This window comes from Diadema antillarum, unplaced genomic scaffold (assembly GCF_040938485.1).
Source record: "Diadema antillarum isolate AM-2024a unplaced genomic scaffold, OU_Dant_1.0 scf00000185, whole genome shotgun sequence".
NCBI classification, from domain to species: Eukaryota; Metazoa; Echinodermata; class Echinoidea; order Diadematoida; family Diadematidae; genus Diadema; species Diadema antillarum.
In genome coordinates, this window is record NW_027271074.1 from 317497 (window position 1) to 343578 (window position 26082).

Below are 26082 nucleotides of genomic sequence, written 5' to 3' on the forward strand. Positions count from 1 at the left end.
CACTTTATCTGTATACACTGTATATGGTTGTAGAAAAGTAAATGTATTACAATTTTAATGTAACATGCAACTTATATACCATGCTCTTAGTTTTTGTTACCCATATCAAAATCAGCTGGAAAGTAGTGAGGAATTTCACTTTGCAGGTTGTCTGCCATTTTGTCAGTGTACCTCTATTTTGCATATTTTGCCAATTAAACCCAATACTGTATTCAATGAATGTACAGTGTGTGCCAATTTGTTTATTTGACTGCTTTCATTGACAGATCTCATCGATTTCATTGGAAAAATTGCAACCTGTCATTGTCTTTGAAGCTATTTGTGCTCAGTTATGTATGGCATTTATCAGCACAGTTAGGTATCAATGGAAGGAAGAGTTGCCCTTTCCCCACAACCAACATTGTGCACTCCATAATTAACACATTAATTAGTAACCCTCTAAAGTTGGATTTTTTCTTTTTTCTTTTCTTTTTTTTGTGATAAACAATTGTACATACACTGTATACGTATTTTGATTGACACACTGTATATGTGTATTTGGAATGTCTGTCCATTATACCATAGAATATCATAGATCAGTTTTAATGCATTTGAAGTTGAGGAGTCAATTGTTTACTTTTTTCTGAAGTGTTCACATGAGGAAGGCGTGGTTTGGTTTTATCACTGTTGGAAGTGTTCACACAAGGAAAGTGGTTTTAGTACAGTGCACTCCCGTTACAACGAACACGGTTATAATGAAATTTCGTTTTAACGAAGTATTAAAATCTTCTGGTCCCAAAATTATCACCATTAAAGTCTATGGTACAAAATTCACTGATAACGAACACGGTTATAGCGAAATTTCCGTTATAACGAAATCTTTTCCGAGCGCCACAGACAAAGAAAAACAAAAGAAATGTGCTCCATTATAACGAAATGCGAATTGCTTTCGAAAATACGTAGTGGAACAAGCATAATATAGCGTCTCTGCATGGGTGAACGCTTCACACCACTGTGTGTTCGCTCCTTGTGTCATGCACAGTTTCTGAGGGGAACTTGCGTTTATTATTGTATACAGTTATCCCATCACATTTCACATAGCTTTCCTGTGTATGACGAGTATTCAGCAAACAGAATATGATATATGTACGTGGTTTCCTTGTTTTCGTTTTATATTGTATTTGTTCGGTTATAACGAAATTTTGTTATAACGAAAGAAAACTGCCGGTCCCGAGCATTTTGTTATAACGGGAGCGCACCGTACTGTTGTACAACATGCCCACCTCACTTGCAGGATTTAAATAGAATATACATGTACAGTATTACATATTTTAATTCTGACTTATATCAATCTGTTGTTCATGCCTATTGTATTTATTCTATATTTCATTGATTGAAATGGGTATTTTTCTTCCAGATGCGAAATGGAACAAAACAATTTAGTGATGAAAATGACTTATTTTTGAGTATCAATTACCACTGAGACATGGATTTGTTTGTGGAAATACACAGGCACTTATTCAAACAATTGATTCTGATGCCTAAAATGAAAGAGAGAGAGAGAGAGAAAGAAATGAGATTATAACTATTTTACCTCATCTTATCAGTATACACTGTATATGGTTGTAGAAAAGTAAATGTATTACAATTTTGTTGTAACATGCAACTTATATACCATTCTTAGTTTTTGTTACCAATATCAAAATTAGCTAGAAAGTGATGAGGAATTTTCACTTTGCAAATTGTCTGCAATTTTGTTAATATACACATGTACCTCTATTTTGCATATTTTGCCAATTAAACCCAATATTTAATGAATGTACATTGTGTGCTAATTTGTTATATCATCCTGGTTGTGTATTTATCTCATCAGAAACTAGCAAAGTATACTTGTATGATCACTCTACCTCTCATCATAAAATATTAATCACAACAAAGCATTCATTGTTTTTGTTTTTTTATGGGGGTGGGACCCCAAAATTTTTAATACAAGGTAGTCACTGATATTTCATGACTTAGTGTGGTCCAAACAGAGGGGATTCATAATTACTAGGTTCATATGTAGTGCACTGTCATGCCACACAATTTAAATGCATCCATTATCATCAATCTGAGTAATTAAAACAATGTTTGACAGGATAGTTATTGGACCTGTACCACACATCCTGTTACAAGATACTCCGTAGAGTACAAATTTCTTTGTTTCAACCGAAATCAGTAGGGTGCTACACAAGTATACACACATAAGACTACATGTATTTGCGGTTAATATACAGTATAAGGCAATGCTGTAATTGAGGAGTTGTTTTCTTAGCATACATGTATTGTAGTGTCAAATACAGAAGCAACATCATCCACAAACCACAAATCTGCATACTTCCACTTTTCTCAGTAGGTCTTCATGACACTCTTATTTATCCCAAGTCATATTTCTTGGTTTAAAAAAACAAACACACAAAATACGAAAGCAACAACAAATCCCCCCAAGAAAAAAAAAAACAAACAGACCAAAAACAACAGGCCATCAGTGATAGAGATATAACAAATTGAATAAAGTACTCCCTTAATTTCATGTGAACATTAATTTGCCATGCCTTACTTAATCAAGATATGTGGCGAAGAATTGCAACACAGGAAACAAATGAAATCCAATGAGTTAAAAACACATGATGGCCTACTCTTTGAACCAGCACAACTCAATTTTTTACACCAAGTGTGCAGTTTTCTTTTGGATTGGTGCTGGTGAATCTCCAGTCGACTATCCAACTTATGTACACAAATTCTTGCATTCACTCATTCATAAAAAATAAATACATCATTTCAAGCATGGAAATGATACATACCCTTGAAAACCAAGTGGAAATACATGTAGCATAACATCTAAAAGTCTATGAATGCTTACATGTTTTAGCATTCTACTTGTAAGAGGATATGAAGCAACTTTTCCTTACGTCTTCTGCTTTCACATTAGCTGGTGATATGCAGTACTAAACGAAATTTGCAAGTTTGTTCTAATTGAGGGCACTGACCGGGGAAATGTGTACCTGGATCACTTTAAAGAACTATTTTCAGTATGGGAGGTACATCACAACAAACTGAAATGCTTTCACCAAACTGGTTCCCCTATATGGTTTGATACCAATTAATTTTACAATTTCTTTTAAATCAAAGACAACTATTGTCTTAACATACACTGTACATTCCTAATAAAAGAAAACTAGAAGGAAAATAAATCAAATAAAAGTGCCTTTATCTTCTAAAATTCTAATTACAGGCAAAAGCTGCACATATTTTCCAAAATACAAGCAAAATGTACAAAGCACTTCCCCTGAGAGATTCATTCTTGGGGAGGGGTAACTGTGATAGCGTTGAGGTACTACTTATTGTTCATCAAGTTCTTCAATTCATCATCAGTAGTCTCATCGGCCTTCTGGATCAGATTTTTGTCTCCGCGAGTCTGGCCCCAGTTGTCTGGCTTGGACATAGATGGACAATATGGCCGGCCACTGGCTGGCTTCAGGTTCTCCCAGTAACTGCGTTTAGCTCTGTAAAGTGAAGGAATGGGCAACATGTCATTGACTGGTCTATTGGATCCTATATATTATGGCTCCCTGTCAAACAGCGTAAGTTGTGTACTGCAAAGAATTACTGTCAAGGGACAACATTGCTTCCTGCAATAGTATGTTGTACAGGCAACTTCCATTGTAACCAAGTCTCTCTGCGACAAAGCATTTTTCTTTTGTTATAATGAAACACCATTATAGGCAAATGATAAAATATATAAAATTATAAAGACATTACTTTGGAACCCAAATTTTCATCTTGTAATAACAGCTTTGTTCTAACTGTGTTAGTTATAATGGGAGCGCACATAGTCATTATCAACAGATACAGGCCACTCCCAGTATAACAAAGTCCTCAGGATCAGCAGTTTTCCTTTGCTATATCAAAAATTTGTTACAGTGGAGGACTCCTGTTATAACAAAGTCCTTGGGACCGGCAGTTTTCATTCGTTATACTGAAATTTCATTATAACTGAACAAATGAACAATAAAAATACACAGAGTGGATAATGTTGCTGCCTGAATTTTTACTTCATTGTAACCGGAATTTTGTTAAAACCATGTTCTTTATGATGGGAGTGCACTGTATCGCTTAACAGTAAAGTACATAAAGATAATTACGTAGATGACAATTTTTGAGCGTAATTTTTACTTTGTTGTAATCAGAATAATGCTACAGTGCACTCCCGTTATAACAAACATGGTTATGATAAAATTCGGGAAACAACAAAATAAAAATTCAGCCTGCAACATCATCCGCTCTATGGCTTTTATTGTTTATTTGTTCGGTTATAACGAAATTTTGATATGATGAAAGAAAAATGCTGGTCTCGCGGACTTCATTTTAAGGGGAGTCATCTACATCTTACAAATGGTGATAACAACCTAGTCTCTGCACAGACAGACTGATATCCCTTTAGCCTTAATCCCACTACCCCCCCCCCCCCCCCCCCCCCCCCACACACACACCCCTTACTGCATTGCCCTGCTCTTAACTCGTTGAGGACAGTTTGATTTTGCTACTACACGCATTTCCCATAGACACCTGCCCGAGTATACTCGGGACTCGTCCTCGACGGGTTAAAAGCTTTGTATCAGCTAGGAGGTTGTACAGAAATCTTGATGTACGAAGTAGTGTTGCGAGTTATACGCAAATGAGGTCAAACCACCTGTAGAACAACTCTCTATATCTATGGAATCACATCCTTGAGTCACCCCTCTCAAATAAATACTGTAACACTCAAGGACACCACCTATTTTTTTGATTAATTCATATTAGGCCCGTTCACAAACAACGAAAATCGAAATTTCAATCGCGATCCAAATTTCGATTTTTTTTTCGACCGTTCATACACAGGGGAAAATCGCACTTCGCAGCAAGGAAAGAACGATCAGTGGCCAAACTGCGCATGCGCGAATCTTACATGACCGAAGACTGACCCCGCAGTCCCAATAGAGTTTCGCACGCGCTACGAACGATGGGACTAAAAATACCGATTTCCGAATCTCGATCGCGCTCACACACACGACGCTTGGCAAAATAATTGCGATTATTCTGAAAAATCGCACTAATAGTGCGAGTTGGATCGCGATAAGGATCGCGGTAATTAGTGAGATTTTTCTGTCCACACTGGAAAAAATTTCGAAATTTTGATCGCGATAAGAAAATCGATTTTTAAATCGCACTTTTTCCCTTGTGTGTGAACGGGCCTATTGTAAGTGTGCCCGTCAAACATTTGTCATCACTGTAATGTACTGATAGAAACAGGTGACAACCACGGAGAGAACTTATACATTCATGAATCTTACTCTGCATTAAACTCACCGAGCCCTGACCCATGGCTTTGTGTGCATGCGCAGACCATCTCCCCAGAGAGCATGTTTCTCAGATCCAGCTGGGAGGAAGCCGCGCTCCTTGCTCAGCTCCTCGCAGACGGCACGGATGTGGTAGGGTTCAAAGCCGCAGCATCCCCCGATGTAGCGGACTCCAAGGTCATACGACTCCCGAGCATAACGGTGGCACTCCCATCTCGTCATAATTCGTGGTTCCAGACCTGTTTTTTTTTTGTTTTTTTTGTTTTTTTGGGGGGGGGGGGGGGGGGGGGGGGGGGGGGGGTTAGCGATACCAGAGATATAATGTAAGGACATGGCACTTTTCACTGATACATTTTTATGAAAACAACTACAAGGTGCTACTTAAGCATATGTAATTGGTACCTATGCTTCATTTATTAACACTGCTTATAAAGACAACACACAAATGAGGGTGGACCTACTGCGGAATGTAATGTTTTATAAAATAGATATACTTGCAGCAACCATGACATCTGAAGTATGTAACCCACAATTTTGCATTGCATTTGCTTATTTGATATTACAAAATGCAAGCTTCATGAAGGACGCAGGTGTAGGTTGATGGAAAATGACTCTGAATGAAAAAAGTTTTGTGAAAACAAACTTAGTTAAATTACACATATTTTCTCATACAACATTTATGTCAAAGGCTTGCGTGACACTTTTCATCCAGTATGGCAATGCTGGATAAACCTTTTTGCCTTGTGAAGTGTTTCGAGTCAGGATCAATTTAATCTTGACAGCAATTTCGAGGATGTGAGAGACTTTGCTTTCATTTTTGTGTAGCTCTTGTGTTTGTCATCAATGCAATCAAACTGCATGGCTCACTTACCAAATGGAAACTCTGGCAGGTCGATGAAGCCCTGCTTACCACAGTCTGGGGTGGAGAATGCTAGGGGCTGGAGCATGAGATGACGCTTAATGCCCGCCTTATCCAAACCCTCCTTCATCAGTGCTACCGCCTTCAGGGAGACAAAGGGGTCGAAGTGGCAGTTGACACCAACCACATCGGCTCCTACACAAAAACAGGCATGTTGTTCTTCAATCAGTGGAAGTACACTCTCTCCAAGATGGTGAAAAATCATCAAATTGACACAAAAGGATGAAAACGTCATAAATACTGTCCAGTTGTAAAGTGCATTTCTGTTAAATTCTTGTTTCAACAAAGTGAACATCAAGGTCCAAAAATTATAATCTATACATCTTATACAAATATACTTCACTGTTCAGCTATGACAAAATGTTGACATAATGAAAGAAAACTGCCAGTCATGTCATACATGCAACAGTGGTTGCCTGTATTTCAGATGACAGTGTGCTGCCACCACAGGAAGGCTATAACTAGTGTAAAAAAACCTTGAAACAATAAACCAAATTTTCGCTTCGTTTTTAAACCTGATTATTTTTAATAGTATGGCTGTTCATAATAAAATGCATTTACAGCAGAATCCCCACTTTGATATAAGACTTGCAAAATGTAGAGTAAGATGAATTACTGTCAACACATCTTTTGTTCATCTGCTTTTGGTGTTACAAAAATTCCTGAACAGGTTCTTCTAAAGGCTGTGTCACACCTTTCCAAGCAAGCCTTGCATGCAACTTGCGAAGAACAATCTTTACCACCCGGAGGTCCCTGCAGATGACCCGCTCATGACAGTACCTAGCACGTATCTCACCCGTAGTCGCCCGGAGGTGCGCAAGCAAATCCTTTCTACCCGCAGCCATGTTTAGGCCCTGTCACACCCTTCCGGGCAAGCTACATGGGCTTGTTGTGTGGGAGATTTTCCAGCATACCGGATAATTTATGAGGGCAGACAAGGATTAGGGCGAGTTTTGCATGTGTCTTACTTGCTGGACGTGTTCCACTAAAGTTTTACTTGCGGGTACTCAGTGTGACCTGCGTGCCTGGCGCGTGGGGGCTGACAATTTAGTGAAGGAATTTTCTGAATGAATGGCACAAGTCCCACAGAATGTCATTATCTTGGCCGCGTATGGGGACTACGAAGTACCTGCGTTACAGCTGCTGTAACGCAAGTAATTCACAGTCCCCATATGTTGCTCGTAACTGAAAATGAATCGGTTTCAAAGCTCTCACGCAGGTCACACGGAATACTGTAAAAATGGAAATTTTCGCGGTGTTAACATTTTCGCGCATTTCACGCAACCAGAAACTGCCGCGAAAATAAAAGCACGCGAATATTTTTGCTAGCCATATGTTCCTGTGCGTGATGTCTCGATTCCGCGGAATTAAAAACACTCGAAACTCTTCTTACCCGCCCAAGCGCAAAAAATTAGTCGCGCGAAAATATCCACTTTTACAGTACACGCAAGTAGCAGGTAAATAGCACGCCTCTAGCAGTCAGACGCAAATACGGAACTCGCCAACATCCTTGTCCGCCCACAGAAAATTCTCATGCGTGCTGGAAAATCCCTACTCGCAACCGCAAGCCCGCATAGCTTACCCAGAAAGGTGTGACAGGGCCTTAAGATGGATGCTTCTTCATAAAGAACATTACCTCGGGTGTAGATAAGCCTTAATGCTCAAAAGTATTACATCACAACCCAAGAACCCCGAGTGTTTTTAAATAATTTCTCTTTTTTCCCTCACTTATTAACAAATCTGGCAACACCCTTTAATCATTAAAGGCCACCGCACACTACACAATCAGACTGGTCTTAAAGTCTTAAGCCAAGCTGGGTCTTAAGACCAGTCGTACGACCGGACACCGCACGCTATACGACCCGACTGTAAAGCGCGCAGTGCGCACTGCGTGCGCTTGCATTTTACTGCATTGCGAATGGCTGAAAGCCTACGACCAGTCGTAGAAATTCAACATGTCAAATCTCTACGACTGGCGCTAAGACCCAGTCGTACGACCAGACTCTGGCAAGACTGTGACGTCACACTTCTAGTCTTAAGGTCTTAAGACTAGTGAATCGGGGCAAAATCATGTAGTGTGCGGCGGGCTTAAGATGCAGCCAATCTCACGAGAATTGTGTTCAGATGGCACAAATGTTATAGTGGCCCAAGAATGATATGGGCTTTTGCACTTTAACATTTTCATACCTAAAGATAAAATTTTGCAAATGCAGTCAATTTGGCAGGAACTCTAAAAGTCAACCATACTGCAAATAATTTCTTGTGAGAGATTTTCAATATACATGTAACAAAATTCAAAGCCCATTCATTCTTAGGCAACTGTTGCATTTACATGTGTAAACACATCTTCTAGATCCCCACTTCTCAACTGGCGGGCCGTGATGTCAGCCAAACATTAAAAGGATTCATACCTTATCTTTCTGGGCCTAAAAAAAAAATGTCGGAGCCAAAGTAGGCATTGGGTTGTAAAAAGGTTGAGAAGTAAGGTTGCAGATTATGTGCACACTTTCAGTAGTATTTACCAGGGTTTCCTACCTACCTGCTTTGGCCATGCGGACAGCACAATCAGCAGCGCTCACATCGTGCATGTCACCCTCGGGCCCGATGCACAGTGAACACACAATTGGTTTACCCGTCTTCTTCAACTCCTCAACGGCCCATTCTGCCTCTTCAACATGTTCGAAGTACTGAAAGGTACATAAATGAGTGGAAAGCATAAAGACTAGTTATGATTAATGCATTTATACAAGATGTGGATAGTTTGAGCACGAGATGGCACGAATGGCCTTATGATTTCCCCAGCTTTTTGTTATTAAGACACATGAAAGGCCTTTGTCTTGTGTCAACAATTTTGCATGGTGGAAAAAGCCTTTTATTTCTCATAGTTAATATTTCTTGAAGGTTTCCATGGTGGTAGAACATAATGCTACGTGGTACAGGTGTAGCACTGCATGCTTGATCATTATCATTATTGTGTCTGGCACAAGTGCATGTTACTGCTAGAAATTTTGAAGAACTCACTCTGAACTACGAAGTTACTCTGAATACTACTTTCATATTAAGTGTGATCAATAGTGTAACAACTGCTCCGAATGGAAATGCGGTTTAGTAATACTGCTCCACGGCACAACAATATGCTACACTATGCAGCACATATATATCATTAAACCTTGTCATTAAGGTGCCAGCCAGCACCATATTTCCTTCAAGTATTAACTATTATTACCCACATCAGACATTTGAGCTGTGGTTCTATGAAATTGTATTCCCCTCTTTTACAAATGCCTACAGGACTTGCGTGTTAACAAAGAGGAGAATATAGCATCCGAGCACTTGAGCTCCCGATGATGAAAATTTGCTGTGGGCAAATTCCCATACGTTAACACAAAAAATTAAGGACAATTGCTGCATCTGCCTTCTGTTTAGCCATACGTGTGACTGTGCGTGCATGGCTGTAACACGCTCTGCATATCAGAATTTCGCGACGGAGGGCAAATTCCCATACGTTAACACATAAAAATAGAGGACGATCATGCCACTGTGTGAGCTGGCTGTTACGCCTGCCACATACTGTAAAAGTGGAAATGTTTTTGCTGTGTGGAAATTTGCGCGCATTTCGCGCTACCAGAAACCAGCGCGAAAATAAAACGCAAATATCTTTGCACATCATACCATATGTGCCGCTAATGCGTGTCTTGATTCTCTGGAACGAAAAACACGCAAAATTCCTCTTACCCAGCCGAGCGCCAAAAATTACTCGCGCGTAAATATCCACTTTTACAGTAGATGAGCTGCGCATGTGTGCATGCATGATAAGGTTGCAGTGGTGTAGAGCTCGAGCTGGCACTGAGTGAAAATCTGTAAGGAAAGTTGTAAAAAGTTTACATTGTAATGATTGTATGTTACTGCTCAAGATGCCTGAAATGGGTAGTAATGATGATATGAACTGGCTACTTTTGGGGGATACAACATTAATTGCCATCACTAGAATTATACTGCCATAAGATATTAATATTACAATGCCTAATCTGTTGGTCACATATTTTATTCACTGTAAGCATACTGTTGTAACACCGCATGAAGTAAATGCAGCCCACTCCATGAAGTAAATGCAACATGCTCCAAGAAGTTACTTTGAACTGAAAAACCCAAAAGCTTCCCTATAAAAGAGAGGAGGTTTGGACCAGCTAAGTCCCAACTTGCACTGACCTCGGCAATCATGAAGTCGACATCATTGTTGATGAACACCTCAGCCTGCTTGCGGAAAACTGCCTGTACCTGCTCCTTAGTGCCGCCAGAGAGATAGGCAGGAGTCTGGCAGACTCCTCCTGCCATTAGCCCTGGCCCATTGCCGTTGCCCAGTTCAGCAACTTCACGGGCAATTTCACAGGCCCTCTGGTTGATAAGAGCACCCTAAATGTAAACAAATAACAAAGCAATGACTAAATATAAACCGTTGTTAAATACATAGGCAAGATGTCATGTGAAATACATTGTGAGGCATAATACAAGCTGTACTACGATTCTGATAAGACTGTCCCAAGATAAAGACATGGTGGAACAACCCCCCCCCAAAAAAAAAAAAAAAAAAAAAATGTTGAACCTTTCTATTTAGCAGCATTTGCTCTTGATGACAACTGTTCAGACATGCACCCATATTGCACACCACAACAAAAATGAAATGAAAACATCCATCAAAATGCAGGATATGATGAACATTTTGAATAATGCATTGCTCTTTTCATACAATTAAAACACCACACACACAAACACAAACACATGTAAAGCTCTGTGTGCAATGGTAGTGACATACACAACGGATCTCACAAATACTGTTTAGATAACTATGGTGTTCTGGATGAATATGTACTTAGAAAATTGCACAAAGTCGTAACTGACGCCAGAAAATGATGTAGGCCCTATAGTAAAGCCTTGTGGTATCTTTGAGAAAGTTAGTTCTTCTCTGCTCAAAATGGGTGTCCTGCAGTTGTACTAGCACACTTTTCCCTCCAGATTCATGTACACCATCTGTATCTGTATGTGTGTGTGTGTGTGTTTCTTATTTCTTGTAATTTTTTTTATTAAACAAGAGATGTAAACTCTGGATAATGCTTTCTATTTTGGCTTTGTCTGACACAACACATTTTCATGTTGCTTTAGTCTCTCATCTATAGTGCACTCCTATGAACAGCTGAGCACTTAATAGATGCAACTGGCTTACTCAGAAAATGCCCTCAAATGTACCTGAACTGCATGGCTAAAGCTCATGATTGCACCATGTGTTATGCGTATGTAAGCATGTATGTAGGCCTAGTTTGGGTACATTTGTACAAAGTCATAGCCATCATGCCTCATGTTATTTCAGGATTAAAGTAACATTTGATGTTTGGTCAATTGATGTTTGGTGTGAAGCATACAGAAGGTGCGGATTTTGCAAGAACATTTCTGAAAGGTTGATTTGAGTGTAATAATTAAGCACTCTCTTTTCCGATAACACAATGATTTGAACAAATATTTCTTATGAAGGCAGGTTTTGCACATGCTCATCTTTTTTCTTTGCTTTCAAGCGTATGTTCATATATCATGCTTAACATACAAGGAATATTTTTCCTGGTATCACACATCGCAATTTGCTATGCATTTTTTTTTTTCAACGATTGCTATACAAAATTTCTTGTGTGGAGCAGGTTTTTTGCATAGGACTGTACACAACTGTTTAACATATTTTTCCATTGATCGAAACTGCTAATCAAATTGGAGAAGTTAAATTTTCCCCTTTTATTTTCCCCTAACATTAATTTGTTGTAATTGTTGTTATTTGTAAAAATTTGGAATACTGAATAAAAAAGATTCATGTTGAGTTTATGGGTAGATGTGGTGTATCCTGTACCTTGCGTCTCTGTCCTGACACAACTAATACAAATGTGAAACAAACTTGAATACCTAGAGATGCAGAAATTACAGTAACAACACTTAAAGTGGAATCCCTGCCCATCTTGGACTACAGAAAAAAAAAATCTGAACTGTATGCTTTATCAGCAAGTGGTGTCTCCATTTCATTTTCCTTAGCCAAAAAGCCTTCTCACCGCTGAAGTACTTACTGTGTGCTTCTCTAGTGATTTGTTGGCACGATTCTCCAGTTTGTCGTCACTTGCATAGAAGGTAAATGCCTGGATCACATCTGCCCCAGCTCGCAGAAATTCTTTTGAGATCTGCCTCACTGCAAGGGAAGGGCAAAGTGAAACTGATCCATGAGAGCAGTAATGTCATAACTGACATGATAGCAGCAAACATGCAAAGTGCTGTTCACTTAATCATGCTTGAGGTCTCTGGGTGAAATGAAATGATAGTGATAAAAAGGTGCAAAAAGCTACTTAATACTTACTGCTAACATTCTACACTTTACCTCACTCTGCCATCGTTTGGAGTCACTCGTAACAGAGAAAATATCATCATTCTTTACCTTCGCAAGAGATCATCTGCTTCCCTCCACTTCTCTGCCATCTTTGATTTTGCTTATCTTCTTCAAGATGATTCTTCTTTCTTGGTCTTCATTCTCTTCGTCCATGAATGTCTTCTTTCTCAATTTTCTTCTCCCTGAATAACATTCATGAAACTGGGTTAAAGACATTTCAGCACACGCATACACTCAAGGGCAAGTCAGCTTGGACACAGGTCAAACCATTCAGAGATGTTAGTGCACAAGTATGAACACAAAACTGAACTGATGAACACAATTTTAAACATTGACAGTTTGTGATCAAGACCAAAACTAACATTGGGTTATTGACATTTGAAAATGCACAAGATAATAAACATCTACAGGATTTGTATGTCAAAATACACTCAAAATTACACAATATATGAAACTGATAGCCATTCACACAGCGAATGTCAATGTCATGGTTACAGCTAAAGATGTTAAAATATCTGGACTGTTACAAAGAATAGTGAAAAGCAGCAAATGTCCAATCATCCATTAAGAATGCATGTTTAATTCTTTGCACCCTGAGCAACACACACGGTGCAAAAACAAACAAACAAACACAAAACATTAATGAATATAATGGAGGAAATAAAATCTAAATGAGCACTCATCACTGATAGTGAAGAATTTGTTTGATCTATGAAAGGCCCAAATCATTACAGAACTATTAAAAAGTTGTAAGGAACTAGAATACACTATCACATTTCTTTAACTCCTAGCATGTGACAGGAGATATTGCTTCCATGCTGCAATACAATATCAAACTTGTTAGTCTTCTCTCATGCAGTATGATGCACTAGGAACTGAAGTAGACCTAGAATTTAACCCTGGTAAATAAACAAGACCATAAACAGAAAACAAACAAACAAAACAAAGCAAAACTCAAAAACTTATATCATATACCATATTTCCCACTTTTCAATCTTGTTTGAATAACTTTTGGGAGGTTTAAGTCGAAGTTAAGAAAACTGTTCAACTGGATACAAATGTTGATGAATGTTATAATGGTTGTACAATGTGAAGTCTGTGAGAGAATTTAAAAAAAAACTAGAAATGTCGCTATGGCGACTGGTATGCCTCCGCCATAATGCATGATTCTCCCAATAGGTCTATAGTACATGTGGACAATGTGTGATTACATTTTCACAAAATTGGCAAAATATTAAAATGACAAGTTTGTCACAGATGTGTTGAATGTTCACCTTCCTTGACCTAGGTTTGATTGGATGAATAGGAGAGCATGTATTTGGGGATTTAAGGACTTTAACTTGACTTTGACCCATTCATAAGTTTATATATTGAGTAATTTTTAAGGTAAGGAGAAAAAGTGCAATTTCTGTATTAAATAGTAAATTGTCACCATTTTCATCTGGCCTTTGACCCTAAGATTCATACGATAATCACTGTCAGGCAGAACATGCATATAAAATGTAAATAATTATGTAGTAAGTTTCAAGATAACTTGTGCCACTTCTGAGATATGGAGGAAAAGGCTAGTTCAGCACTTTCACTTGATCTTTGACCTTTTGGGCAAAAAAAAAGCAAAAAAAAAAAGAGAAATTTTCCAGAGAATCTCTATCAGAATATACATGCATACACCAAGTGTAAAAAAAAATAATCCTGCTGGCATTGCATAAATATGACGGAAATATGTAGTAGAATTTTGAAGTAGGTCTATAATACATGACCTTCGACCCCTGCTCTTTAACCCCATGAACCCTAAATTCTCTAGATAATCACTGCCAGTCAGTATATGTATATATACTATGTTCCATGAAGATACCTTGAACAATTTCCAAGGTAAGGAGAAAAAAGTGAAGTTTTAATATTTTTACTTGACCTTTTGACCTTTGACCTCATGACCCCAAACTTTCACCAGCGAATTAAAATTGGGTAATACATGTATACGCTAAGTTTCAAAAAAATATCTTCAGGCATTGCATAAATATGGTGGAAATAGTGAAATTTTACATATTTGACCTTGACCTTTTGACCTTTGACTTTGAGCATGTGCACCCAAAAGTTAATAGGCACAACTTCACCCCCTAATACACATACATGCCAAGTTTCATTAGGATACCTCCAAAGGTTTTTAAGTTACGCTGTCCACAAAATTCATTATGGACGGACAACCCGAAAACATAATGCCTCCGGCACCACTTCGTGGCGGAGGCATAAAAAAAAGAACTATTAGAAAGCCTGGCCCGAGCCCAGCTCAGCTCTCTGAAAAGGGTAACAGTGACTAAGGAAAAGTAGAACATTAATAGCTTCCAAGAGAGACATTGAGATACTTGTCGAATGATGACACTTCCATCCAACATGGGTATTATTAGGTGCCTTTGCATACTGTTTTGAATGAACTAAAATTAGTTCCAAATGCATCTCTATGTTGAGTTGTCAATTCTCCCTTTCGCATCAATATAGCTCTCCGAATCTGAGCGCGTGTGGCACCCTAATTTTTTTATCTTTAATTTTAATTCTTGGGATATAAACGGTTATGAACGTGCAATGTGTAAATGTACACTTTTATGCACATTGAACGCCAAAGTACTGGCTAGTATTTATAGAATCGTATCAAATTCTGTCTTATTTCGCGAATAATGGAGTTATTTTCTAATCTGAAACTTTACATTAGATAAATGAGATCCTTCTGCAAAGCGGCCCAGTGCTGGGCTGATAATGCTTAACAACGAAATAATGGAAAATATCCGTAGATGAAGGATGTGATGTGGGTGAAGTTCCCGACAAAGTTCAGCGGAGAGTGTGGAACAACCACTTTGACCCAAAGTCAAACTTGCGTATTTGCTTGAGACATTCCAAGAAAGGAGGGTACGTTAAAAGATCCTACACTACGCAGGATCTTTGGTACGATTTTCCAGAACTGCAAGTATACGTCCCGAAAGCGATCGATCAGATATCGATATCGTGAGGTGTTACAACTTGATATCGGCTATATGTGATAAGGAGAATTCAAAATGTAGGGTGAAGATAGAGCGGGGTATGTGAAGCCATGGGAACATTTAACCAGAGAGAGGACCTCGTTGCTCTTCCCATACTTTCCTCCTGACAGGAATACTTCGGCATCTCAAAAGAGCTAATGAGTATGGAAATGAGGGTGAAAGGTCAATTATTCTTTTCTGACTTGATACTATTTTATGACCTACACGGCCTATTGCTCTCATATTTTACACTTATTCAGACAATATCAGATTAATCATTTCATAAAACAACATCTTGATCAGATGCTCTACATTTTGCAAATTTGGGTTAAATGTCAATTTGATCAAATGTCAATTTCACTTTTTTGTAGTTTACGCAAATCTATCTTAGTCAATGACATTTATTTTTTATTATTTTGATGCTGCCACATGCTGCCACCACTGTGACAAAATAAATTACAGTGAACCTTATAAAATATGCCCATTTTAAGTGTTAAATTGATGGCATTTTGTTGTCGTTTCTTTGTTACCCTACTTGACATGGCTTTGTTCAAATACTAGCACATTATTAATCTTTTGTCAATTTCGTCCTTTCACACTTCAAAGAAGGATCACCTAATTTATCATCTTGACAAATTTCTAATTCTATCTCTTTTTGTTTTGTATCCTTCGTGTGTACGCTGATGCATGTCTGCACTTTAGTAGAGTACCAGCGCTGTGATTATGCTCTGATGTTTGAATCACTACCTCAATAAACACAAGGGAAGTAATGAACACTTGGATTTTGGTCTGGTGTTATTTCTGGTGTATTCAAGCTTACAATAAATATTAGACTGTTACTTTCTTTTTTCTCTCTCTCTCTTTCTCTTTCTAATATCTGACAGTAGACACATCTTCTCCACAGATTTTATTAACACCTACATAAGGAACCCCCCCCCCCTTTGTTAAATGCCTTCCCTTGACTCCCTTCAAAAAAAAAAAAATAAATAAAAAAGTGCACATAAATAAATCATGTAGGCTTCTCAATATAATGCTATGAATTTCATCTGTTACTCTTCTGGTGTTTATTGAAAATGTTTAACCGAGTCCAATGCCAACCTGGTGTGCCCTGTATGAACTCCACATAGAAATTCATCAAATCTCAGAGGCAGCTAGAGGTTAATGATGAACATAGTTTTGTCTCCAGACATGAAGAATGAAATGACCTCCTTGAAATGAAACTGCAAATATGGATTCATATGAATTAGCCAAGTATGCCATGTTATTATTTTTAGGTATCCTCAGTTGCCAGGACCAGTGGGAAGGGAAACTGACCTGCCTCTGGATACTCCACGGTGGCTTCGGGAGTCCATGGTCCTGCCTTCACGTAGCCTCTCTTCTCCAGTGCAAAGACGTAGCCTCCATCTCCAACGACAATTTCCCCACCATCCAGACGCTCAAGCAGACCCCGTCGGTCCTGAAAAGCAACACAAATCCAGGGCATTAGGACCATCATTTCTCCCATTGGCCCTCATGGGCATTCCTGCAAGGAGTCTTCTTCTTCCTACCTGCTTGTAGGCAAGCCCCAATTTCTATTGCTTGCTAACACTCAAGTTTTGACACTCGTGACAGGCATGTACTTGGACAATTCCAATCCAGCCTGCAGTTGACTCTTAGAATGCCTTTTCTTTAGCATCAAAAATGTAATTGTCATTTTTGCCCCATGAACATAGCCCTTATTTCACACTTTGATGAAGCTCATTAACCTCCACCAATGATAGAGGATTGAGTTTTAACCCTCTCTTCACAAAGAATATATTTTTCGAGAATATCACTATCAGGTATACCAGAAAAAAAAAAGAAATAATATTATTGGAATTTTCCCGGGGAAATTATGTGGCCTAAAAAAAGAAAGAAAGAAATGTATTTGTATTTGTATTTCACTACAGTTGGTGATGATATTGACCTTCACCTTCACCCCAGGGACTTAAAGGCAGCCGATCGCCATCCCTAATGGTATGTAAACTCCGAACGACCGAAGTTTGTGCATGCTATTGCGCAATGCTATATCCATAAACGTGTGGGACAATGCTACCACTGAGACAAGTGTGTGTGTGTGCGTGTGTGTGTACGCATCATACACAAACATTGTCACCGCGAGCTGCGGTGATTGGAGGAGAGAGGCCAGAAGACGCTGCGTCGTGTGTGTGTGTGTGTGTGTGTGTGTGCGTGTGTGTGTACGCATCATACACAAATATTGTCACCGCGAGCTGCGGTGATTGGAGGAGAGAGGCCAGAAGACGCGTGGCTCTTTTGGCCTCTCTTCATGCGCATGCGCACTGAAAGTGTGCGTCCATTCGGAAGCTCTCGTGGCTCGCTGGGACAGCCATTTGGGTTAGGAGATAAGCACAGGGAGCTCTCTTGTAGCCTACCGTATTTTCGCTGACCCATTGAGCCAGCGCTATTCTCATTCGGGGGTCACTACATTTGATACAGAATGGGGGAGGCAGCGTGTTGCGTTCGTCTCCGTGCCGCACAAACCACTCGCCACGACTGAGTGTCTTTAAGGCAATTCACTGCGAACCAGGTTTTGTGCTCCCTTCTATTGGGCATTCCTAACTAAAGCTTTTGCTCGAATGTGACCCTTTTTCAATGAATACAATGACCTATCACCACTATCTTGTTCAAGTAAATGATGGACTACATGTAGGCCTTATCTGTTATATAAATTGCTACCCTTCACAAACATTCCTAACTGAAATACTGGCTGGACATGGCCGAAGTACCTTGCGGGCTTGACTGTTGATCTTGTTAAATTGAGACCTTTCAAGCAAATAACTGTCAATTACTTATGTCCAGTACAAGTATGCTAAATTACTACTGTAAATGAACTTGTGTGTACATAGCTAAAATACTCACTGGAATTGTTTGTTTGTGTCAAATGTTTCTCTTGTACAAATTTATGTACATATACCTTCTAACCTTTCACCACTATCATTTTGTAAACAATCCAAATTGTACTATTTCTATTTCCCATTTTTTTATTTCCGATCAAATGTCATTACCAAAAGATGTATGAATTACAGTTATGTATGTCAAAAATGACAAGCTTGACCTTTGACCCTTAATCTTGACAGTTTTTGCCTTGAATCTAATCAAGGGTATGTTGCATATGCTATTATACCTCAGCGAAGTACCAGGAAATCCAATGAATAGTTTTTATTACAGCGCAACAATATCTGAGATGACTAAAACCCTAAAATGCAGCAGTCGGGGTGGAAGCAATAAATTAAAAAAAAAAATTCACACACGCACCCTTACTCATTTGTGTTTGTAGCCTGGGATGATCCAGCGCAAACTCACACTTTCATCATCACATGGCACTGTTGTCCTTCAGCATCATATTAAATCCAATGGTGAAAACATGCTGGTAGCTTGATGGGAATTAATTGAATTAATATTTTAGATCATGCTTGGGGGGGTGGGGCAGCAATATACAGGGCGTATCAAAAAAAAGTTACACTTTTGAAAAAATCGTCTAAATTACTTTTCAATATATTTGGAAGATTTTTTCATATCTATGGCTACCCAATAGTCTCATCTAGTACTAGTATCAAGTGCAATCAACAAAACAAATTTTTGTTCACGCTTGGCTGAACACTGACGCTCTTTGTCCAGAGTGTGAAAAATGGCTTGCGCCAAATTGAAAGAAGATGAAAAATTCAGCCAGCAGTCCAAATGAGTGTTCTCATTCAAACAAATTGCTCTTTTGCTCACATTTTCTATTATGTTATGATAGCTTAGGAATTTTCTGGCGATTTTCTGTCACGTTTTAAATGATTCCATCGTGCAATGTGATATGGAATGTTGATTAACAACATCAAGATCTTTTAAGCACAGTTATCACAAATTATGCACAGACATATCGAACCCACATGCCAGTCACTCAGTCAAGAAGAAAAGCACACAATTAATGCATCCTCAGATCATTCAATCAATACAATCTATCAATCAAATCAATCAAATTAATCAATCAATCAATCAGTCAGTCACGATTATTGTACATGCATAGGGAATATCACCTCCCCCTCCCCCCCCCCCCCCCCCCCCAATGGCTTAAAGGCTCGGTTTTTTTGTTTTGTTTAGGTTTTTGGTATTTTGTTCATCCAAAATGGCCACTGCCCACTGCTCTCTTCCCTTGTTGTTTTGTATTGATGTGTCCGTGTATTGTGAAAACTCTGCTTTACAGATCTTGAAGTAATTGCACACTCCAATTCTAACCAATTATTTAGAAATGGAATCATTAAAATTACGATAAAGCTGAAAAAAAAATCTCACACTATCATAACATAATCAAAGCTTTAAGCAAATGAGCAATTTGTTTGAACGGGAGCACTTATTTGGACTGCTGGCTGAATTTTCCATCTTCTTTCAATTTGGCGCCAGTCATTTTTCCCAGTCTGGACAAAGAGCGTCAGTGTTCAGCCAAGCATGAACAAAAATTTGTTTTGATGATTGCACTTGATAGATGAGACTATTGGGCATCAATAGATACGAAAAAATCTCCGAAATATTTTAAAATGTAATTTAGACAATCGTGTAACGTTTCTTTTGATACGCCCTGTTTATCTCATGGAGAGTGCAGCCATGATCAAAACTAATTATATTTTGCTGGGATGGCAACATTCTCTCTGAATTCCACTTCTGAAATGTATAAAGCTAAAGGTCATCCTACTGGAGAAAGGGAACACAGGCTTTCAAAATACATTCTTTCTTTACAGCATTCCCTCCTAGAATTTTAAGAAACTTATCTCTGGATTCTGAACTCTGCTTGAACCTCTCTTTGTGTGCCATCTTTGCTAGCCTGGCTGAGTCAGCGGCTTGCAAACATCCCATAATTTGCTCAAACTCACTAATTTTCACAATGGAGATGAAAACCGATCAATAAGTCCCAATATGCAAGGCTGCACACGAACCCATTTTTTTCTATTGTCCAACCTTTTTGTTGGGCCAATAGGTACCCAGTTTTTCAATCTTTTTTTTACTGGTCCATTCCTTTAAAAGTTCCTGGTCCAACAGTGATTTTTACTGGTCAAGGACCTTTGGACCAGTGTCAGTGTAGGCCTACAGCGTTGCAATATATGCAACAGTATATTGCAACAGTACCTGGTACATAAATAGCCATACAAACTTGTAGCTTTTTTCATTATATTCATATCAACTTCTTGACAAATTTGCTATACTGCATGCATTTCTAGCATAAACACTTCTGCAAAAAGGTACATGACTTTAAAGGTTTTTCTTTTCAAAAGCGCTCATGCTTCGCGGTCTCAGAATAATGTGTCATGATGTAGGGTAGCCCTATACACAACAGCCTACAAAAAGATAAAGATAAGAAAATGAACTTTGTACCATCGTACAGGCCTGTACTTGGTTGACCTCTCCAAAGTCCAGTCTATGACGTAGCTTGTACTATTTTCTCTTTCTAAAGCCTGGTGAATTGCACCATAGATTTCAATGTTTATATAAGCATCAGGGAATAATTTTCCAACTCAAATTTGATTAGCAATTTCAGCTGATGAACAATATTTCAAATGATATCCTGTACACTTCAATGGAAGAAAACTGCTACACAAAAGATAGTTTGTGTAGCAGTGGTGTAAAAATGCAGAGCAAATTGCGATGCGATACCAGGAAAATTATTCCCTGAGCATGTTCTACTACTTTCAGCTTCCTTTTTTTTTTTTTGTCTCAATGATAGCTATACACAGGACTAACAATATTCTATGGTCAAAGAATTGATTTCCTCTTTCACTGCTCTCATTACAGGAAATTTACTCAACAGAGCTCTGCCAAACACTAACACATGGTACAACCCCAGACCCTAAACCATACTTTCCATCAATTCCAAGTACCCTGGTATCTCAAGAAGAGTGAGGACTGCTACACACATCATTTCACATACCAATCCAGTCAGAACCAGTTTTATCCAGCCACCAAACTCAGACCACGAGAAAAAACAAAACAAAAAACAAAACATAAAACCTTGGCTTTCTGGCTTCATGCCAAGTTGCACTATCACCAACTACACATTAGCGATTTCTACCAGCCTCCTCCAACCTCCCCGGCATAAAGCCACAAGACATATCTTTGTACAATCGCTGTGTACACGATATCAAGTATTTTGCACAGTCATGATTTTCTCAAGTTTAATCCACTTGCAAAATTTAGAATTAAGACTGCCTCCTATAGGACAAATGCCTTGTATCACCTCAAAAGTAGGATACCCCCAACTCCTCTCTGAAGAAGGGTTATTTCCCTCTATGTAATTTTTTTTTTTCAATCATGCAACCAACCACTTACGAAATTGCCTTACAAGTTATTCATGAAAAACTAATACAGTGTACCTATAGGCCTACAAAAAAATATGTGTATTAAGCAATCTTCATCATGTATCAAATTTAAATGTCTCATTTGAATGTCAGTCTATTGATTGCTGCATAGCACAGTTTCCATTGAAAGATCTAAAATATTTCCTGAATTTCTCAACACTTCCTTTAATACAGGCATCTCATCCTGCGCCCTAACAAAATCACAACATCTGATCAATTTACTGTAATATTGACATACTGTACTATGTGATGTTTATAACTGTACCTGAAAGTGGCCTCATGCCTCAATCTTTCCCATGAACATTTAGAGGGAATTTTAATTACCGGTGGCAAATGGCCTTTGAAGGTTGCTTCAGCAGGCAACGTTGAGATGCACATGAACTGTACATGAACCACACATTCGGTATAGACAGGGAGGTGGGGACCACTCTCTTCCCACCTCCCTGGTAAAGGCCTACCTGACTGTGCACGCAAATCTGCGGGACGTTTCAGATCAAAGGTCATGCTTTACTTCAATTGTCTGCTCCTCTGTGGAACTGACTCCTTAAAGGCATAATTTACCATTTGTAGAAGAAACAAAAACTCAGCATTAGTGCTTTGAAATAGTTCTAAAATATGAGTTATGGATAGAAACAACCACTGTAAAAATTTGAATCTGTATAATCGTATACACAAAATGTGAACAATAGTTATAATAAAAATGTTTCCAGACTATTACTGTCTACAGTTACAGTTTAATGAGAAAACACATTTCCTGCATGGAAAAGGTCTTGCTTGAAGCAAGACCTTTTTCTATGTAACTTCAGGAATCCCGAATTTTCCTATCAACACTGCCTGATACCCTACACAAAGTGCATGCTTAGGCAAAACATCACACCCATTACCATAGAAGAGAATGTGTTAGTTACCATGGTAATGACACTTACAATGGTAATGACACTTAGAACATAACCTGCACAGAAAAGTCAGTAATTCCCTCACTCGGCAAAGTTCATGTTTCAGGTTACAAGTGGAAACCTTTATTATCAAAAGCATACAGTCATCAGAAAATCACACATTGTGGATTTGGCAATTAGGTATGCAAAATAATCAATAAAATAGAAACGGGATAATTTACTGATATAAATACAAAATTCAGTAAACCCCAAATGCCTCTCATGTATGCTGACAAAGGTCGTGTTCTCATGGATTCACTCTTCTCTATTACAAATATCCACACATGTACCCAGTACACACAAAATTGCTTACTGACTTGTGAAGCAAAATGAATGTCTGAGTGCTTGTACTTGATACAGTATAATCAAGGTCTATGGAAATTACCCCCAGAGGAATTACCCTGATACAATATAATTAAAATATGTGTGGGTAGAAAATGCCAAGCTATATAATCCCTGACAAGTCTGCAAGATTTCTAAAATGACTTGGATCTCTAGTTCTGCCAATAAAAACATTCAAGAATAGGTTAAAGTGAGTGAAAACCCCATCTCTCTTCTCATGAAGGAACATAAGTGTAGTGCAGCCATATTAATGTTGCACCACAGTCATTAAATGAAGAGAGTTGCACAAGGATTTCATGAAAATTTAAAGTTTTATAACTTTGAAGTATGATATCTTTTGAATGAATCATCCAATTACATTCAAATTTTCACTATTTGATGTCATGGAAAATTCTGCATTTAACAGGACAATTTTTTCTGATTTATGTACTGAATGAGTTTTCCGCAAGCACCATAATCATTTCACAGTCAATAAGAGGTTGACACTGGTAGAAGACTTCACTTTTTTTTTTCAAACAAAATATCCATGGGAATATAATATGTCCTTTACAAACTTTCTGGGAAGTTCAACATCTTGTGAGGAAGAGGGATGTAAACTTTTTAAACAAATAAAGTAAGATCGATTTATGCGAAGTTACCTGACCAAGGTACCACTGTGACCCTCCTTCATCATACTGTAAAAGCGGATATTTTTGCACGACTTATTTTTCGCGCTTGGCCAGGTAAGAAGAGTTTCACATGTTTTTAATTCCGTGGAATCAAGACATCATGCACAGGAACATATAGCAAGCAAAAATATTCGCGTGCTTATATCATTTTTGCGCTAGTTTCTGGTTGCGCAAAATGCGCGAAAATTTCAACACCATGAAAATTTCCACTTTTACAGTAAGTATGTACAGGCCTACTGAAACATTCACAACAGCCTACCACTACCACACATGCCAGGTTCTACATATTTAAAAGTGATTTTATGCTGTTGATAGGGCCTTTCAAAATCTCTGATTTGATATTCATCCCTGACTGGGGAAAAAGGTTTTAAACCACTCTGGGACAATGGAATATTACAAGAAAGTCAGTCACTGTTAAGTATGATCAGTTGATAACTTCGACCGATGAAATTACTTGATTTGCCTTTCTGCCATAACTTGTGTAAAACACAAGATGTGTGACCACCCAACTTAAAACCAATGTAAAGTAAATCAGAATTCTTTGTAAATGACCAAAATACCTGGTCATGTCTTTAAGTTTGACAAAGAAGTAACTCAAATCTGTATGATTATCTATACCTGAAGAGTTAATCTTTTCTCTACCTGCTGTCAAAATGAATTTAATAATAATAAAACTCTCATATTTCAGTCATTTTTTTGAATAACGTTAGACCCTAGGCCTAGTCCAAGTTTAGCAAGTCAATTAACGTTACCGTTATAGGGCCTAGGGCCTAACATAGAGTCTACATTTTTTAATTTATTTTTTTTTTTTTAGCTTAGTTTAAAGCATATACTAACTCAGTGGTACCTCCTTCATTTTACTCCTGTTTTCCTAAGTACAGGAAAAAAAAACAACAACTTGGGAACAGACTTGGGAAGAAACTTAGGAAGATTTCCAGAATACCACTTCTTAGGAAAAAAATCCCGCCCAGGCCCTCTAACTTGTTAAAGAAATTTCTTCCTATGAAGAATTTCAGATTCAGAATTATTACCACCCCTGGCCCTAGAGTCAGCTCATGAGTCATGACATAAATTTAATCATAATTAAAAGGAAATGATATTTCTTTCATTTGAACCCTTTCTAATCATGACATAAACTAGACTGGTTTAGTTTATTCAAAAAGTTATCCCAAACAACTCGGGTTTGTTAGACCCCTAGACCGATAAGGCTACCACATGATGATATGGCTATGCACCACATGATTGAGAGAGGAAAGATCCTGTTTCTGAAGCCATTTTGACTTTTCTCTGACTCTGGTGTGTGGAGTGAAGCACAATAAGATTAAGAGCAGATGCAGTTCGATGCAGCGCTGAACTTGTTTGAGGATAGACATTATAATAATATATACGAGAAATTAACACTTACAGTTCTGGGTTTCTTGGCATCCGACATTGTCAATTCTGGTGATTGTATCTACTCAACGGAAGATGTTGGAGCTATGATTTGTTGATTGCAGGTGATGGAGAATGGCGTGCGTGGCACTCTACTTGTACTAAAGCTCACGATGCAATGATGGAGGCAAGATTCTGCGCGCGAGTTCGAGTTGGCAATGGCTGGATCACAATGGATGAAAGCTCTCTCTTCCTGAGAAAAGAAATAAATGGTACGGCAACAACTGCTGGACAGAAGCATGCAATGCAAACCGCGTAAACAACAAGCTCCTCCTTTCTTCTAGTAACGTGTGCAGAATAAACGTAGTAAACACGCGACTCTTATGGCACGCCATGTGTGGTTAAAGTTGACACTACCAGAACTGCGCGTATATTGATCAGGGGTTGTATGTTTTTGTTTTGTTTTGACAAATTCACAGCACGTCGATTGTGTCAATCGCTTCAGTGACTAGGCACATGCACTTTATGTTCAGCAGGGAGGTGTCAGTAATCAAGACAGTGTACTAACATTCCTGTTCAATTTAATTACACATTTCCCACTTCTTTACCTAATACTTTACCCTTACTCTCTATCACAATGGAATGATAGATGTACTATCTTTAAAACGATCACGCGTAACACATACACAAATC

At 38.4% G+C, this 26082-nt stretch overlaps 1 protein-coding gene across 1 annotated transcript; it reads right to left on the reverse strand.

Moving 5' to 3' along the window:
* Positions 1–1936: 1936 nt before the first annotated feature.
* Positions 1937–25617, reverse strand: LOC139723312 (betaine--homocysteine S-methyltransferase 1-like). The gene is made up of 8 exons (XM_071634571.1): positions 25424–25617; positions 17017–17158; positions 12378–12496; positions 10486–10689; positions 8816–8963; positions 6229–6411; positions 5368–5596; positions 1937–3524 (listed from the first exon to the last, which is right to left on the reverse strand). Exons 1-8 carry the CDS (start codon positions 25448–25450, stop codon positions 3356–3358), a joined length of 1221 nt encoding a protein of 406 aa, XP_071490672.1. The 5' UTR covers positions 25451–25617; the 3' UTR covers positions 1937–3355.
* Between the last annotated feature and the right edge of the window lie 465 nt (positions 25618–26082).